This window comes from Heptranchias perlo, chromosome 42 (genome assembly GCF_035084215.1).
Source record: "Heptranchias perlo isolate sHepPer1 chromosome 42, sHepPer1.hap1, whole genome shotgun sequence".
NCBI lineage: Eukaryota > Metazoa > Chordata > Chondrichthyes > Hexanchiformes > Hexanchidae > Heptranchias > Heptranchias perlo.
In genome coordinates, this window is record NC_090366.1 from 12456132 (window position 1) to 12474448 (window position 18317).

General features: G+C 49.0%; 1 protein-coding gene across 5 annotated transcripts in view; it reads right to left on the reverse strand.

Moving 5' to 3' along the window:
* Window positions 1–18317, reverse strand: part of cadm4 (cell adhesion molecule 4) — a 275949-nt gene that overhangs the window by 79852 nt on the left and 177780 nt on the right. For all 5 annotated transcript variants that reach the window (XR_010958840.1, XR_010958839.1, XR_010958838.1 and 2 more), the window contains exon 3: window positions 9114–9266. Coding sequence is in view for 1 of the 5 variants with exons in the window: in XM_067975308.1 (XP_067831409.1) it covers window positions 9114–9266 (153 nt within the window). In the remaining 4 variants the exon portion in view is untranslated. The remainder of the gene's footprint in view (window positions 1–9113; window positions 9267–18317) is intronic.

Consider the following 18317-nt stretch of genomic DNA (forward strand, 5'->3'; position numbering starts at 1 on the left):
GACTCTTGGGGGAGGTACAGGTTTCATTGGCACGGGGGGCCCTCCCACTGAGGGAGTGCTGCACTGCCGGAGGTGCCGTCTTTCGGTAGAGGCGTTGAACTGAGGGTCCCATCTGCCCTCTCGGGTGGACGGGAACGATCTGGTGGCCGCTAGTTCTCCCTGGGGTCAATATTTGTCCGAGGGGGACCTCGATTTGAAAGACGGCACCTCCGACAGTGCAGCACCCCCTCAGTACGGGCACTGGGAGTATCGGCCTGGATTTTGTGCTCAAGTCTCTGGAGTGGGGGGGTTCGAACCCACGACCTCTGACCCAGAGGGTGCCAACCACTGAGCTATGGCTGACACTTACAGCAACAACACAGGGCAGTGATTGGAGTCGGAAATGACAGCATTAACCCCTCACCCTCCCACTTCACCCCAACCCGAATTTACATCTGACCCCAAGATCAAACTGTGGTGATGAACAGGCCAATGGGAGGTTCAGATCTACAATTTAATGTCCACTCAACCAGTGGTTCTAAACTATTCAAGCAGTTTATGAAGTACCTGAACCCCCCTTGATTAGATTACCAGCCTGTAATCACAGAGAGAGCCATTATTCACGTTTTGAAAGATCAATTACATAGCGATTTCAACATTGCACCAGTCAAAAGAAAGCAAGAATTAGCCTGTAATACTGCTGGAGGCAGTCAGTTACGTTCATTTTACAAGCAATTACATTGCTCACCAGGGCCTTTACATCTCTCCCAGGGGATCTCCCTGCTTCTCCTAGGGGCAGGTTCAGCGGCTGAATCTCCGTCTCTCTCTCCTCCTTTAAGACGCTCCTTAAAACCTACCTCTTTGACCGAGCTTTTGGTCACCTGTCCTAATGTCTCCTTATGTGGCTCGGTGTGAAATTCCGTCTGATTTACGCTCCTGTGAAGCGCCTTGGGGGACGTTTTACTACGCTATATAGATGCCTACTGGTCGACAAACTTTTTAAAGTGCCAGGAATGATGCAGGTGCGGAGACCAGGAACGGGCAGGCGATGCACACAGAGTAAACGGAAAGACATTGGCGCGTTCAGCTTTTCTCGTAGAGCGGCTCGGTCTACGCACACCCTACAGGCCCAGTGGGTAGCGTGCGTGCCTCTGAGTGGTGGGTTTGAGCCCCATTCCAGAGGCATAATCCAGGCCGACACTCCCGGTGCCAGTACGGAGGGAGCGCTGCACTGTCGGAGGGGCCGTCTTTCGGATGAGACGTTAAACCGAGGCTCCCCCCGTCTGTCTCGCTCAGGTGGGACGTAAAAGATCCCACGGCCGCTATTCTGAAGAAGAGCAGGGGGGGAGTTCTCCCTGGTGTCCTGGGGCCGATATTTATCCCTCAACCAACGTCACTAAAAAACAGATGATCTGGTCATTTATCACCTCGCTGTTTGTGGGATCTTGCTGTGCGCAAATTGGCTGCCGCGTTTCCTACATTACAACAGTGACCACACTTCAAAAAGTACTTCATTGGCTGTAAAGAGCTTTGGGTCGTCCTGAGAGGCGCTGCTTCTCTCTTTAATCACCGGGCCCAGTTGGCAGGTCGGCCTGATATTCTGATGCTGGCACCAAGCCTCTGCTTGCCGATGCTCCCTCGGAATTTCTGCAGGAGCCTTTGCAAGGACCCTCAGAGAAGTCCCGCGCAAATTAGTATCAGCTTCAGCTTTCAGTTCCTTCCACACCTCCCCCAGGACGGGCTGCTCCCTGTCTTGTGTGTAGCAATGGCTTGGCATTCTGCCCGAGACTGACATCAACCAATAACATTTCAGCTTCAGGGAATTCGGGCTCCACGAGCTGTGAGTAAAAGAGGCACTCGGTGCAATTTGAAGTGATCCTTTCCCCTAAATAGCATCTGCCATCTTTCAGATTGAATTCATTCCGTGGTCACCTTCCCTTCTGTCCCTCCGGAATATAAATATATATATACTCCTTGGGAGGAATGAGGCACCATATACACAAACTCACACACATACACACACACATATACATAAACTCACACACATACACACACATACATATACACAAACTCACACACACATACACACACATACATATACACAAACTCACACACACATACATATACACAAACTCACACACACAGACATATACACAAACTCACACACACACAAACTCACACACACACAAACACACACATATACACAAACTCACACACACACATACACAAACACACACACACACACATACATATACATAAACTCACACACACACACACACACATATACATAAACTCACACACACATATACACACACACACATATACATAAACTCACACATACACACACACACACAAACTCACACATACACACATATACACACACACACACATATACACAAACTCACACACACACATACACAAACACACACACACACACATACATACACATAAACTCACACACACACTCACACACACATACATATACATAAACTCACACACACACACACACACACATATACATAAACTCACACACATATACACACACACACATATACACAAACTCACACATACACACACACATAAACTCACACACACACACATACACACACATATATATACACACACACATATACACAAACTCACACATACACACACACACATACACAAACTCACACATACACACATACACACACACACATATACACACATATACACACACATATACACACATACACACACATATACACACACACATACACACACACATATACATACACACACACACATATATACACAAACACACATATACACACACATATACACACACACATACAAACACACACACATACAAACACACACACATACAAACACACACACGCACACATGCAAACACACATACATCCCCGACACTCACAATGCAGACACACATATACCCACACACACACACACCCACACACACACAAAGATACCCACACACATTTTCATATATATATATATATACACACACATACATATCCACACACACACGTACCAAACACATACCCACACACATAATTTAAGGCATAAACTCGCATTTAGATAGCATCTCTAACGTAGTTAAACGTCCCAAGGTGCTTCACAGAGGCATAAGGAGAAAATGGATCCCGAGCCAAGGAAGGAGAGTTTAGGAATGGCGACCAAAAGCTTGGTCAAAGAGGTAGGTTTTATGGAGGAGAGGGGGGTGGAGAGGCGGAAGGGTTTAGGAAGGGAATTCCAGAGCATGGCTGAAGGCACAGCCTCCAATGGTGGGAAGAAGGGAGGGGGCTACATACAAGAGGCTAGATTTAGAGGACAGAAATGTTAGGCGGAGGGGTTGTGGGGATGGAGAATGTCACAGAGACAGGGAGGGGTGAGGATACGGGGAGGGGTTGGGGGGCTGGAGAATGTTACAGAGACAGGGAGAGGTGAGGATTCGGGGAGGGGTTGGGGGGCTGGAGAAGGTCACAGAGACAGGGAGGGGTGAGGATTCGGGGAGGGGTTGGGGGGCTGGAGAAGGTCACAGAGACAGGGAGGGGTGAGGATTCGGGGAGGGGTTGGGGGGCTGGAGAATGTTACAGAGACAGGGAGGGGGTGAGGATACGGGGAGGGGTTGGGGGGCTGGAGAATGTTACAGAGACAGGGAGGGGGTGAGGATACGGGGAGGGGTTGGGGGGCTGGAGAATGTTACAGAGACAGGGAGGGGGTGAGGATTCGGGGAGGGGTTGGGGGGCTGGAGAATGTTACAGAGACAGGGAGGGGGTGAGGATACGGGGAGGATCCAAACACAATTTTAAATACGAGGCGTTGAGTGCCAGCCCGGATCGGTGAGGATGGGTGAGCGGGACTTGGTGTGGGACAGGATACGGGCAGCGGGGTTTTGGACAAACTGAAGTTTATGGAGAATGAATCAAAATCCTTCTGGTGTCTGGTGTCTGGTCGTAAGCAGGTGAGCCTTGGGGTGCCAGGGGAGAGGAAACCCACTTAGGTCTGGCAGCAGCTGGGTGAAGCCCTCTGTCTCCCCTTACCCATGCCCAAAGGGAGATCATTGGTCTCGGGGGCCAGACATGGCGTCTTTGCGCCGTTTGCTTCCCTGAGTGTCGTCAGCAGCTGCTTCTTTGCGTGCTCGGGTCGTATCACAGCGAGGAGATAAAGCCAATAGACGAGGTGCAGGCAGTGGGACATGACCAGCGACGAGGGCACAGTGGCGTGAGGGAAAGGCTTGTGAACGTCCAGGCTTTATTTTTCTCTCGCCAGGGGGCTGAGAAGATCGAGGGACGGACCCCCCCACCCCGCTCCTCCTCCACCCCGGCCAATAGCGGGTGAGGACCGGGATCGGGCTTGGCTACGACGGCCTCCACAGTGGAATAGCACCGACTGTCTGGGCTCACAGACGAGGAATGGCCGGTAGGGTGAGCTGTGTGGGTGGGGGAATGGGGGCGCGGTCTGGCTTCTGTAGAATTGCAGCAAAGAGAGAACCAGGAGAGAAGGGGATCAGACCTGGGGGTCTGTCACAGAGAAAGACTTTACTTGTCGGCCGCAGAAAAGGCAGATAGATTTTAAAGGCACCATGTGTTTTACGTAATTATACTCCCAATTAACACTCAACCACATCTTACCGCGAAAGACACACACTCTGCCAGACACTCAATTAATAATCGGATTATTAATAAATAAATGTATTTTGGAATTCAGCCAATTTGAACTCAATCAGTCAACTCACTGCAACAGAAAGCTCCTCGTGTTAATAATTTAATTTGAACTTCATAACACTTTAGAGGTTACTGAGTTCCAGAATATTCTTCAATTAAATATTTAAACCGATCTAATCTTTTAATAACATTCGCCCCCAGTTATTGCCCCCATTTTCCTCAGTATTGCCTCTGCCTCTTGCTGAGCTTTAATAGAGCCCTGTCGTTTGTGCCGTGCATGCTGCGATAGCTCTACCTCCATTGCTGTCTCCGGGGATGCGATGGGGGCGCGGGGTTAAGCAAAGGGAAACGGACGGCCGGGAGGGAATACTTGGAGGGGACAAATTCGCAGGGCTATGGGGGAAAGGGCAGGGCAGTGGGCAGCTCTTTCAAAGAGCCGGCACGGGCACGATGGGCCGAACGGCCCTCCTTCCGTGCTGCATCATTCCGTGATTAAAGGGGGGAGAGAGAAAGGGAAATGTAAGAGAGATGGAGAAGACAATGGGTGAGGGATTGCAATGGGCCAGAGATGCTGTGTCTGTACAGGGTATGGTGGTGCAGTGGTTATGCGACTGGACTAATGAGGTTATGCACTTTGGCAGGAAAAATCGGAGAGCAAGTTATTATCTTAATGGCGAGAAACTGGAAAGTACTGCAGTACAAAGGGATCTGGGGGTCCGAGTGCAAGAAAATCAAAAAGTTAGTATGCAGGTGCAGTAGGTGATCAAGAAGGCCAACGGAATGTTGGCTTTTATTGCTCGGGGGATAGAATATAAAAACAGGGGGGTATTGCTGCAGTTATATAAGGTATTGGTGAGACCGCACCTGGAATACTGCATACAGTTTTGGTCTCCATACTTAAGAAAAGACATACTTGCTCTCGAGGCAGTACAAAGAAGGTTCACTCGGTTAATCCCGGGGATGAGGGGGCGGACATATGAGGAGAGGTTGAGTAGATTGGGACTCTACTCATTGGAGTTCAGAAGAATGAGAGGCAATCTTATTGAAACATATAAGATTGTGAAGGGGCTTGATCGGGTGGATGCGGTAAGGATGTTCCCAAGGATGGGTGAAACTAGAACTAGGGGGCATAATCTTAGAATAAGGGGCTGCTCTTTCGAAACTGAGATGAGGAGAAACTTCTTCACTCAGAACGTGGTAGTTCTGTGGAATTTGCTGCCCCAGGAAGCTGTGGAAGCTACATCATTAAATAAATTTAAAACAGAAATAGACAGTTTCCTAGAAGTAAAGGGAATTAGGGGTTACGGGGAGCGGGCAGGAAATTGGACATGAATTTAGATTTGAGGTTAGGATCAGATCAGCCATGATCTTATTGAATGGCGGAACAGGCTCGAGGGGCCGATTGGCCTACTCCTGCTCCTATTTCTTATGTTCTTATGGACTAATAATCTCAGAGGGATCTGAGTTCATAATCCCACCATGGCTGTTTGAGAATCTTAATTCAGTTTTAAAGATAATCTGGAAATTATGAGAAAAAAGCATCTGTAAAATCGACCATGAATCTTTACTCCTGGAACAGTCTGATACTGGGCAGGTCCAACTCAGTGCAAAGACTGGGGTTTTCTTTTCTAAAAGAATGTATGACTGGTCCACCAGAGCTACGAGAATGTTTCCTAGTTTAAAGAATCTTAGTTACTCAGATAGACTTTTTAAGAGCTGGGTTCGTTTATTCCAGACTCTGAGGCAACCTAATCGAGGTCTGTAAAATAACGAAAGGGCTGGATTGCAAGCCTATTGATAGATTATCCCAGTTTGGCAGATTGGGGAGGACCAGGGCTCATGGCTTTAGACGATGGAAGAGTCGGAATAGACTGGGTGTTGGTCTGTTTTTCTTTAAGCCAGGGAGTAGTGAGCCTCTGGAACCAGTTGCCGGCTGGTGAGGTCAGTGCTGACTCTCTACGACCCTCCGAGATCTCTGCGCCCCCTCCAATTCTGGCCTCTTGCGCATCCCCTGATTTCCATCGCTCCACCATTGGCGGCCGTGCCTTCAGCTGCCTGGGCCCTAAGCTCAGGAATTCCCTCCCTAAACCTCTCCACCTCTCTCTCTCCTCCTTTAAGACGCTCCTTAAAACCTCCCTCTTTGACCGAGCTTTTGGTCACCTGTCCTAATATCTCCTTATGTGGCTCGGTGTCAAATTTTGTTTGATAATCGCTCCTGTGAAGCGCCTTGGGACGTTTTACTAGGTTAAAGGCGCTATATAAATGCTTTCAATGACCCCCAAACCATGGCCCTCCGCCCCTCCCTCAGCCTTTCCTTCCTCCGACAGGCTTTCAAAACTCAAACGTCTCATCGCCCACACACTCCACTGAAACAATCCTGTCCTCTATTCTTTTCCACCTTGGTTTTGACTTGCAGCTTAGTCCTGGTCTCATGCCTGCGGCCTCTCAATGCAAAAGCCTGGCACGATGCCACACAGGACACTGTATCGGAGGGTAGTTGCACTATCCCTGCCCTTCGCTAACCAAAACCAGCTGGCTTAGCACAGACCTGGGATAAAACCCGAGATCTTTCTGCCCTCAATGACTCAGCACCAGACAGGGTACTGCCCGTATCAGCTGCATCTCACTCCCGGGTATCTGTTATTCTATACATAAACCCCCCGAATCCCTCGATTAGATTCCAGCCTGTAACTCACTCCCGGGTATCTGTTATTCTATACATAAACCCCCCGAATCCCTCGATTAGATTCCAGTCTGTAACTCACTCCCGGGTATCTGTTATTCTATATATAAACCCCCCGAACCCCTCGATTAGATTCCAGCCTGTAACTCACTCCCGGGTATCTGTTATTCTATACATAAACCCCCCGAATCCCTCGATTAGATTCCAGTCTGTAACTCACTCCCGGGTATCTGTTATTCTATACATAAACCCCCCGAATCCCTCGATTAGATTCCAGCCTGTAACTCACTCCCGGGTATCTGTTATTCTATACATAAACCCCCCGAATCCCTCGATTAGATTCCAGCCTGTAACTCACTCCCGGGTATCTGTTATTCTATATATAAACCCCCCGAACCGCTCGATTAGATTCCAGCCTGTAACTCACTCCCGGGTATCTGTTATTCTATATATAAACCCCCCCGAACCCCTCGATTAGATTCCAGCCTGTAACTCACTCCCGGGTATCTGTTATTCTATATATAAACCCCCCCGAACCCCTCGATTAGATTCCAGCCTGTAACTCACTCCCGGGTATCTGTTATTCTATACATAAACCCCCCGAACCGCTCAATTAGATTCCAGTCTGTAACTCACTCCCGGGTATCTGTTATTCTATACATAAACCCCCCGAACCGCTCGATTAGATTCCAGCCTGTAACTCACTCCCGGGTATCTGTTATTCTATATATAAACCCCCCGAACCCCTCGATTAGATTCCTGTCTGTAACTCACTCCCGGGTATCTGTTATTCTATATATAAACCCCCCGAATCCTTCGATTAGATTCCAGTCTGTAACTCACTCCCGGGTATCTGTTATTCTATATATAAACCCCCCGAACCGCTCGATTAGATTCCAGCCTGTAACTCACTCCCGGGTATCTGTTATTCTATATATAAACCCCCCCGAACCCCTCGATTAGATTCCAGCCTGTAACTCACTCCCGGGTATCTGTTATTCTATACATAAACCCCCCGAACCCCTCGATTAGATTCCAGTCTGTAACTCACTCCCGGGTATCTGTTATTCTATATATAAACCCCCCGAACCCCTCGATTAGATTCCAGTCTGTAACTCACTCCCGGGTATCTGTTATTCTATATATAAACCCCCCGAACCCCTCGATTAGATTCCAGCCTGTAACTCACTCCCGGGTATCTGTTATTCTATACATAAACCCCCCGAACCCCTCGATTAGATTCCTGTCTGTAACTCACTCCCGGGTATCTGTTATTCTATATATAAACCCCCCGAATCCTTCGATTAGATTCCAGTCTGTAACTCACTCCCGGGTATCTGTTATTCTATAAATAAACCCCCTGAACCCCTCGATTAGATTCCTGTCTGTAACTCACTCCCGGGTATCTGTTATTCTATATATAAACCCCCCGAATCCCTCGATTAGATTCCAGTCTGTAACTCACTCCCGGGTATCTGTTATTCTATATATAAACCCCCCGAACCCCTCGATTAGATTCCAGAAAGTTTCAGATTCCCACTATCTTCCTGATTTCACTCCTAGCTCTAAATGTAAGGTTGTGTTCTTGATTTCCCCACCAGAGGGAATAGTTTTCCGTCTCTCCCCTATCGAATCCTTTTATCATTTGAAGACACCTCGATCAGGTCACCCCTCGATCGTCTAAACTCGAGGGAATACAAAGCCAATGAGGGGGAAGGAGAGGATGAGAGGGGCCGAATTGGCAGTGAGGGAGTGCAATACCCCTCTCTTTGGCATCTGCTTACCCAGCACCGTTACCACGGCGACCTGGTGATGTGTATCCTCAGTGTACAGCTGGCAGTAATATCCCCCTTCATCCTCCACGCGAATATCAGACAGCGCGATGCGTAGTTGCTTGTGCGTGAATAAAAGCAGCTGGAAACGCTCGTCCTTCAGAGCTGAGGAGAGAAAGCGAGTTATCAGACGCTGCGGCCAACAGTTCGAAGCCCGAATCCCCGCCCTTTACTCCAAGTCTCGTGGCCGGGGTCAAATAATCAGCCCATCCCCCCCCCCCGGGTCGAGGTCATCTCAATCCCCTCCCCTTTTTTCCACGCTGGAGGCGTCCGCCACAAATCAAACGGTAGCTCTCGCGCCTCTGGGACAGGAGGTCGCGGGTTCGAGCCCCCACTCCAGGGACTTGATCCCCATAATCCGGCCCGACACTCCCCGGTGCCGGTACTGAGGGAGCGCCGCACTGTCGGAGGTGCCGTCTTTCGGATGAGACGTTAAACCGAGGGCCCCCCCGTCTCTGGTGGGATGTAAAAGATCCACTATTTCGTAGAAGGGCAGGGGGGGAGTTCTCCCCGGTGTCCTGGGGCCAATATTTATCCCTCAACCAACATCAGTAAAAAAAAACAGACGATCTGGTCATTTATCCCATTGCTGTTTGTGGGATCTTGCTGTGCGCAAATTGGCTGCTGCGTTTCCTACATTGCAACAGTGACTACACTTCAAAAAAAAGTCCTTCATTGGCTGTGAAGCCTTCTGGGACGTCCTGAGGTCGTGAAAGGCGCTATATAAATGCAAGTTCTTTCGATAGCAAAATAATACAAAAAGAATTCATTATCCGTAGTATGCTGAGACACCTTAAGGCCGTCTAGCAAACTTCAATAGAACATGCTTAGCACAGATAAAAGTGTTTTAATTGTCATTTTGGAAGATGAATAGAAAGAACTCGAAATTAATTTGGATAATTTGTTGTTTCAATTAATATATATATAAATTGTTAATGTCACTCTCACTAACACTAATGATTTCTCACCAGAAACAGATTAATTAAAACTCACCACCTTTGCTGTAATAAATGAAGCTCTTGCCCCCAACTCCCGATACCTCATTTAATCCACTCTCTCAAAGCAGGCTCAGTGTAGCAAGTCAGAGGTGGGTGAAAGGGTTAATCCCCTCCGCTGTGAACCGGCTCCCCAGGGTCTGACTGAAACCGGGAAAAGAAACTTGGGAACGCAGGAACAGGGGGAGGCCATTCAGCCCCTCCAACCTGTTGATCTGTATCTTAACTCCATCTGCCCGCCTTGGTTCTGTAACCCTTAATCCCCTCACCCAACAAAAATCGATCAATCTCAGTTTTGACATTTCCAATTGACCCCCGGCCTCAACAGCTTTTTGGGGGAGAGAGTTCCAGATTCCCACTCCCCTTTGTGTGATGAAGTGCTTCCCGACATCACCCCTGAACGGCCAGGCTCTAATTTTAAGGTTCTGCCCCCTTGTTCTGGACTCTCCCCCCATCAGAGGAAATAGTTTCTCTCTATCGACCCTATCGAATCCTTTAATCATCTTAAACCCCTCGATTGGATCACCCCTTAATCTTCTACACTTGAGGGAATACAAGCCTAGTCTGTGCAACCTGCCCTCGTAATTTAACCCTTTTAGCCCCGCTATCATTCTGGTGAATCTGCGCTGCACCCCCTCCAAGGCCAATATCTCCTTCCTGAGGTGCGGTGCCCAGAACTGAACCCAGTATCTCCAGATGGGCTCTGACCAGAGCTCTGTCCAGCTGTAACATAACCTCCACCCCTTTGTGTTCCAGAAGGTGGGTGAAAGGGTTAATCCCCTCTGCTGGGGAACAGGCTGCCCAGTGAACGGGAAGGGGGGTGTGGGTGAAAGGGTTAACACTAAAATTGGGCACACAATATTTTTTAATAGCTGTGTGAAATGGTTTGATTCACTCTAATCGATTATGTATCTGCTTTGCCAGTCTTGTTAAATAAATCATATTTAAATGTTTACAAGGACTAAACTGCACTTCTGTCAGTGCATTAAAAACTCTCCATCAGGTCTAACTCATTAACCCTTTCAGGTGAGAGAAAAGAAATGTTTGGACGAACAGGCAAATATCTCCAGGCTTCATGTACAAGTCGTGAACGTATCGGTGAAAGGGGAGAGTGTGAGAACTAACACTGTGTGGAGACACTGCGACAACGGATGAACAGACACCGCGCAACAATCGCCAGACAGGAGGGTTCCCTCCCAGTCGGGGAACACTTTAGCAGTCAAGGACATTCAGCCACCGATCTTCGGGTAAGCGTTCTCCAAGGCGGCCTTCGAGACACACGACAACGCAAAATCGTCGAGCAGAAATTGATAGCCAAGTTCCGCATCCATGAGGACGGCCTCAACCGGGATCTTGGGTTCATGTCACGCTACACGTAACCCACCAGCGGGAAAAAAAAGTTATCTGTTTTTAATACAACTGGACATTCTCTCTCTCTCTCTCTGCCTTTCGGGTCTCTTTCTCTCTTTGTCTGTGTAATTTGACCCATTGTGTATTCAGTATACTGGGACCTACTGTTTTCCGTGGCTAACCTGTCTGAACACCAACGACACCTTTGATTGGTGTGATGGTGTCCCAGCCTAATATAAGATATGCGATTTGAGAACCTCTCATTCACTCACTCACCTGACGAAGGAGATAATCTCTGAAAGCTTGTGATTTTCAAATAAAACTGTTGGACTATAACCTGGTGTTGTAAGATTCTTTACATGTGTGGAGAGAGAGAGAGAGAGAGGGGGGCAGAGGTAGAGAGAGGGAGAGAGAGGCAGAACGGGGGAGAGATAGAGAGAGAGAGAGAGAGAGAGAGGCGGAACGGGGGAGAGATAGTGAGAGAGAGAGTGAGGAGGAACGGGGGAGAGATAGAGAGTGAGAGAGAGAGAGAGGCAGAATGGGGGAGAGATAGAGAGCGAGAGAGAGAGAGAGGCGGAACGGGGGAGAGATAGAGAGTGAGGGAGAGAGGCGGAACGGGGGCAGAGATAGTGAATGAGAGAGCTGAAACAGGGAAAGATAGAAACAGGGAGAGAGAGAGAGATGGAACGGGGGAGAGATAGAGAGTGAGAGAGGTGGAAGGGGGGAGAGATAGAGGGTGAGAGAGAGAGAAGCGGAACGGGGGAGTGATAGAGAATGAGTGAGTGAAGTGGAATGGGGGAGAGATAGAGAGTGAGAGAGAGAGGTGGAATGGGGGAGAGATAGAGAGAGAGATGGAACGAGAGAGAGATAGAGAACGAGAGAGAGAGAGGGGTGGAAGGGGGAGAGATAGAGGGTGAGAGAGAGAGGCGGAACGGGGGAGAGATAGAGAGAGAGAGAGATGGAACGAGAGAGCGATAGAGAACGAGAGAGAGAGAGAGGTGGAACGGGGGAGAGATAGAGAGTGAGAGAGAGAGGGATGGAAGGGGGAGAGATAGAGGGTGAGAGAGAGAGGCGGAACGGGGGAGTGTCATTGGAGCTGCTCTCATCCAGGCAAGTGGAGAGTATTCCATCACACTCCTGACTTGTGCCTTGTAGATGGTGGAAAGGCTTTGGGGAGTCAGGAGGTGAGTCACTCGCCGCAGAATACCCAGCCTCTGACCTGCTCTTGTGGCCACAGTATTTATGTGGCTGGTCCAGTTATGTTTCTGGTCAATGGTGACCTCCAGGATGTTCTGTCTATAGCATGTTGCTTCCGCTGTTTAGCATGCATGTAGTCCTGTAGTTTAATATAACACCCTTCCATATATTGATATAAAACTCTTGTATATATTGATATACATGCCTGGATAAAAAATACTATACTGTACTATACTGAAAAATAAAATTAAAGAACTCTTTATGTCGTACTTTCCAAACCCCCAAACACATTAATACCCATTGAAGCAGCAGGAGGGAAACCATATTTCAGACCTTAATATAAACACTGCGACTCAATTGCCGAAATACAGCTCCAGGATATTTCGTGCAGAATCCTCCTTGCCTCAGCACTGGAGTGAAGTCAGATTATTTAGTCACCTCAATGTTCTCCCTAGTTTCTCCGCTGCCGAGGACACTACGGGAAAGTAGCCGTTCTCCGGTACCTCCCCTCTTCACGAGTGTCGGCGGGCTATTCGCCTATGGGGGGCATCACATGCATGCCCCCATGCTGTCCTCACCCAATGTGCACGGGCCAGCGATGGGCACTGGACAGCGATCAGGAGCGGCAATTCCCTAGCCACGGGGTGTAGAGGATAATTGCAGTATCCAGGACAGAGCATGGCCCTCTCCCTTTCTCTCCTCCACTTTCTCCCCTCTTTGTCCCCCTCCTTGTCCTCCTCCCCTCCTGTCTCCCTCCTCTCCCCGTGCCCCCTCGTTTCTCCCTTCCCCACCCTCTCCCCTTTCCCCCTCCTTGTCCTCCTCCCCTCCTGTCACCTTCCTCTCCCCGTGCCCCCTCGTCTCTCCCTTCCCCACCCTCTCCCCTTTCCCCCCTCCTCCCCTCCTGTCTTCCTCCTCTCCCCGTGCCCCCTCGTCTCTCCCTTCCCCACCCTCTCCCCTTTCCCCCTCTTTGTCCTCCTCCCCTCCTCTCCCCGTTCCCCCTCATCTCTCCCTTCCCCACCTGCTCCCCTTTCCCCCTCCTTGTCCTCCTCCCCTCCTGTCTCCCTCCTCTCCCCGTGCCCCCTCGTTTCTCCCTTCCCCACCCTCTCCCCTTTCCCCCTCCTTGTCCTCCTCCCCTCCTGTCACCTTCCTCTCCCCGTGCCCCCTCGTCTATCCCTTCCCCACCCTCTCCCCTTTCCCCCCTCCTCCCCTCCTGTCTTCCTTCCTCTCCCCGTGCCCCCTCGTCTCTCCCTTCCCCACCCTCTCCCCTTTCCCCCTCTTTGTCCTCCTCCCCTCCTCTCCCCGTTCCCCCTCATCTCTCCCTTCCCCACCTGCTCCCCTTTCCCCCTCCTTGTCCTCCTCCCCTCCTGTCTCCCTCCTCTCCCCGTGCCCCCTCGTTTCTCCCTTCCCCACCCTCTCCCCTTTCCCCCTCCTTGTCCTCCTCCCCTCCTGTCTCCTTCCTCTCCCCGTGCCCCCTCGTCTCTCCCTTCCCCACCCTCTCCCCTTTCCCCCCTCCTCCCCTCCTGTCTTCCTCCTCTCCCCGTGCCCCCTCGTCTCTCCCTTCCCCACCCTCTCCCCTTTCCCCCTCTTTGTCCTCCTCCCCTCCTCTCCCCGTTCCCCCTCATCTCTCCCTTCCCCACCTGCTCCCCTTTCCCCCTCCTTGTCCTCCTCCCCTCCTGTCTCCCTCCTCTCCCCGTGCCCCCTCGTCTCTCTCTTCCCCACCCTCTCCCTTTCCCCCTTCTTCCCTCCTCCCCACCCCCACCTACCCTGGGTGTTAAAGAGGGGTGTTAAACTACCCCCAATATTTTTCTTTTCATTTCTAACCATCAACAAAGAATTACAACCACAGATGCCCGTGCTCACGTGTATTGTCTTCACAGTAAAGCACAATTGTTAACGTACTCACAACAGTTTGCATTTATATAGCACCTTTAAAGTAGAAAAATTTCCCAAGATGCTTCACAAGGGAATTACATGGGGTAATCAAAAGTACGGGCAAAGAGGTGGGTTTTAAGGACAGTCTTAAAGGAGCAGAGAGAGGTGGAATTGTTTAAGGAAGTGATTTACATTGATGTAAGTATCTGAGATAAAAGCTCTGAGAATTCAATTTCCAGTTTCTTTCAAAGTCTTTTGGAAAAAGCAAAGAAAGTCTTAATTCCTCGCAGAATGAGGGGGCATGACCTTCTAGCCTTCAACCACTATTAATGCACAGAATGCATACTGAGAAATTCTGCAAACTACACGAGCTCAGCTATAGATTGAAAGATTGAAAACTTGTAAAAATATTGTCTAAAGCTCTGGCTTTTGTGAAATTTGAGGAGTAAAAACTTTAATGGAGCTATTAAAAGTAGATAAACTTAGTCATGTCATTGCATAATAGGTATTTTTATACTTTAAAAAATTTATTTTGGACATTAGAAATTTCAGTTAGTGAGAAAAAATGGCGGACGAAATTTTTTCAGAAAACACTTTGAGTGCTTTGTGGGGGAAAAGATAATGCAGCGTCACCTAGTGGCGTGACTGGTCAGTGCTGTCATTTAACATTGGAATTCCTACCAGAGTGCCATCAAGAAACACAGCGCCTTACAGCACGGAAAGGCGGCCATTCGGCCCGTCATGCCTGTGCCGGCTCTTTGAAAGAGCTGTCCAATTTAGTCCCACACCCCATAACCTTCATGTCCAATTGCTTTTTGAAAGTTCCTATGGAATCTGCTCCCACCGCCCTTTCAGGGAGTGTGTTCCAGATCTTAACAACACTCTTGTGGTGTGACAGGTAATAGTTACAGGTAGGCAAGACATGAAAGTACTGACATTTTGACGTTTGAAATGTTTGCACTGGGGCCTTCACTAAAGCTTATGAAAGATTAGTAGATATAAGGAAGGCTCAATAATAGAACAACAGATCTACTCCTGTGGCATATTTTGAAATGATTTTATATTAAACTGAGATGCAGTCCAATAAATATTGAGTCATCTATTGCCAAAGACACTGATAACAAATGGACGAGCTCCATTTGAGTCTCTTGACTAAACCCAACTTGCTGGTGCCTAGTTAAATCAAATAGACACTCAATGTTCCTTGGAACACGCAGTGTTTCAGTGACTTATGGGGATTTCTTGTTAATTATTTGACTGGCTGATGTTTTATCTGCCTTATTGCTCCCTGCGTCGCACAATTAAAAGCGAACAGGGGTTAAGGCCCGAACAAACACTCCAATCGATCGTTTTGCGAGGCAGTCGTGCGGTAAACCCGTCAGTGCCGTGTGTCCAATCCGCCTCCTACAGTGTCGGCCGTGTCTCAGTGGGGCAGCACTCTCGCCTCTGAGTCAGAAGGTCGTGGGTTCGAGCCCCCACTCCAGAGACTCGAGCACGTAATCCAGGCCGACACTCCCAGCACCAGTACTGAGGGAGTGCTGCACTATCGGAGGTGCCGTCTTTCGGATGAGACGTTAAACCGAGGACCCTGTCTGCCCCCCTCGTGGTGGACGTAAAAGATCCCAAGGCCGCTACTACAAAGAAGAGCAGGGGGGAGTTCTCCCCGGTGTCCTGGGGCCAATATTTATCCTGCAACCAACATCACTAAAAAAAAATCAGATGATCTGGTCATTACCACATTGCTGTTTGTGGGATCTTGCTGTGCGCAAATTGACGATTGCATTTCCTACTTTACAACAGTGACTACACTTCATTTGCTGTAAAGCGCTTTGGGACGTCCTGAGGTTGTGAAAGGCGCTATATAAATGCAATTCTTACTTTCTTTCTCTAATTCGCTTACCACTAAGGCAACGCACATCTCATGAGGGGTTTTGATAGACCAAATGAGGAGAAATTGTTTCCAGTGGCAGGAGGGTCGGTAACCAGAGGACACAGGTTTAGGATAAATGGCAAAAGGGGGAGATGAGGAGAATGTTTTTTACGCAGCGAGTTGTTCTGATCTGGAATGCGCTGCCTGAAAGGGCGGTGGAAGCAGATTCAGTAATAACTTTCAAAAGGGGAATTGGATAAATACTTGAAGGGGAAAAAATTGCAAGGCTCTGGGGAAAGAGCAGGGGGGGAGTGGGACTAATCGGATAGCTCTTTCAAAGGGCCGGCACAGGCACAATGGGCCGAATGGCCTCTTTCTGTACAGTAAGATTCTCTGATTCAGGGTAACAATGGGAGCACCATTGCTTAAGGAGAAGGAAACACAGGACAGAGATCGCCGAGCAGTGACTCCGGCTACTAATGTACGTGTGTGGATGCCGAGATTTGTTCTTTTGTCGTCTATCCCCACAGACCGTCCCAGTTGTACTAGAGGCACTGGACGGCCCCCAGCATCTGTAAACTAACTCAACATCTGTCATTACCTCCCAAGAAAGGAATAATGCATCTCTCAGGAAGTCCCAAAATGCTTCCCACACGATGAATTACTTTGAATAACTCAGCGGTGAGATGAATAACCAATTAATTAACATTTGAAAGTGTTGGTTGAGGGATAAATATTGGCCAGGGCACCAGGAGAACTCTCCTGTTCGGCTTCAAATAGTGTCAGGAGATGGTTTACATCCCCAACAGGTCCTCGGTTTAGCGTCTCCTCTGAAGGTCAGCGCCTCCAACAACGTGCACTGGTGTCCTTGAATCCTGGGCGTGAAAACATAGCCTTCCGACACAGAGTCCTACCAACTGACACAGGAGGGGAGAAAGAGGTGGTGGGGAGAGAATTGGTGATTGGTGATCAGAAATTGGTGGATGGGAGAGAGAGATTGAGAAGGGAGCAAAGTGATGCATTGGGTCGATTGACACATGAGAACATAAGAAATAGGAGCAGGAGTAGGCCATACGGCCCCTGCTCCGCCATTCAATCAGATCATGGCTGATCTTTGACCTCAACTCCACTTTCCCGCCCGATCCCCACACCCCTTGATTCCCTCAGAATCCAAAAATCTATCCATCTCAGCCTTGAATATACTCAACGACTGAGCATCCACAGCCCTCTGGGGTAGAGAATTCCAAAGATTCCCAACCCCCCGAGTGAAGAAATTCCTCCTCATCTCAGTCCTAAATGGCCGACCCCTTATCCTGAGACTATGTTCCCCTAGTTCTAGACTCTCCAGCCAGAGGGAAACAACCTCTAGGAGCACAGAGGGACCTAATGCTGCTTGGAATACTTGCATCACAAGTGATGGCACAATCTCCTCCCCGATTGTGTTTGGACGGATCACCAGAATGGACATTCAATCTCTCCCTTTTCATTACCAATCGTTCAGCGAGCAACAGCACTTTCAGAAAGCAGAGAAACGACATTTTCAGTGGATGAGTGGCAAGGACCATCGAAGAGTGAGGGACAGTGAAGGACATTAGCCATCAATCATCAGGCAGGGATAAGATATCCTAAAGAGCCTGACAGGACAAATAAAACACAGAGAACCCAGGGCCAGCGGAGTGAGCTGAAATCATCATTTGTTAACAAAGATTGATGTGAGGGGGGGGTTGTTACACTCCAAGTGAGTCAGCTAGAGAAGGACAAAGAAGACAGCAGATCCCAGCCCAACATCTCAGGCGTCCCATTCTGGTCCCTGAAGCACAAAGGGCAACCAAGAGGGGGCCTAGTGCAAGAAAATCAAAAGGTTAGTATGCA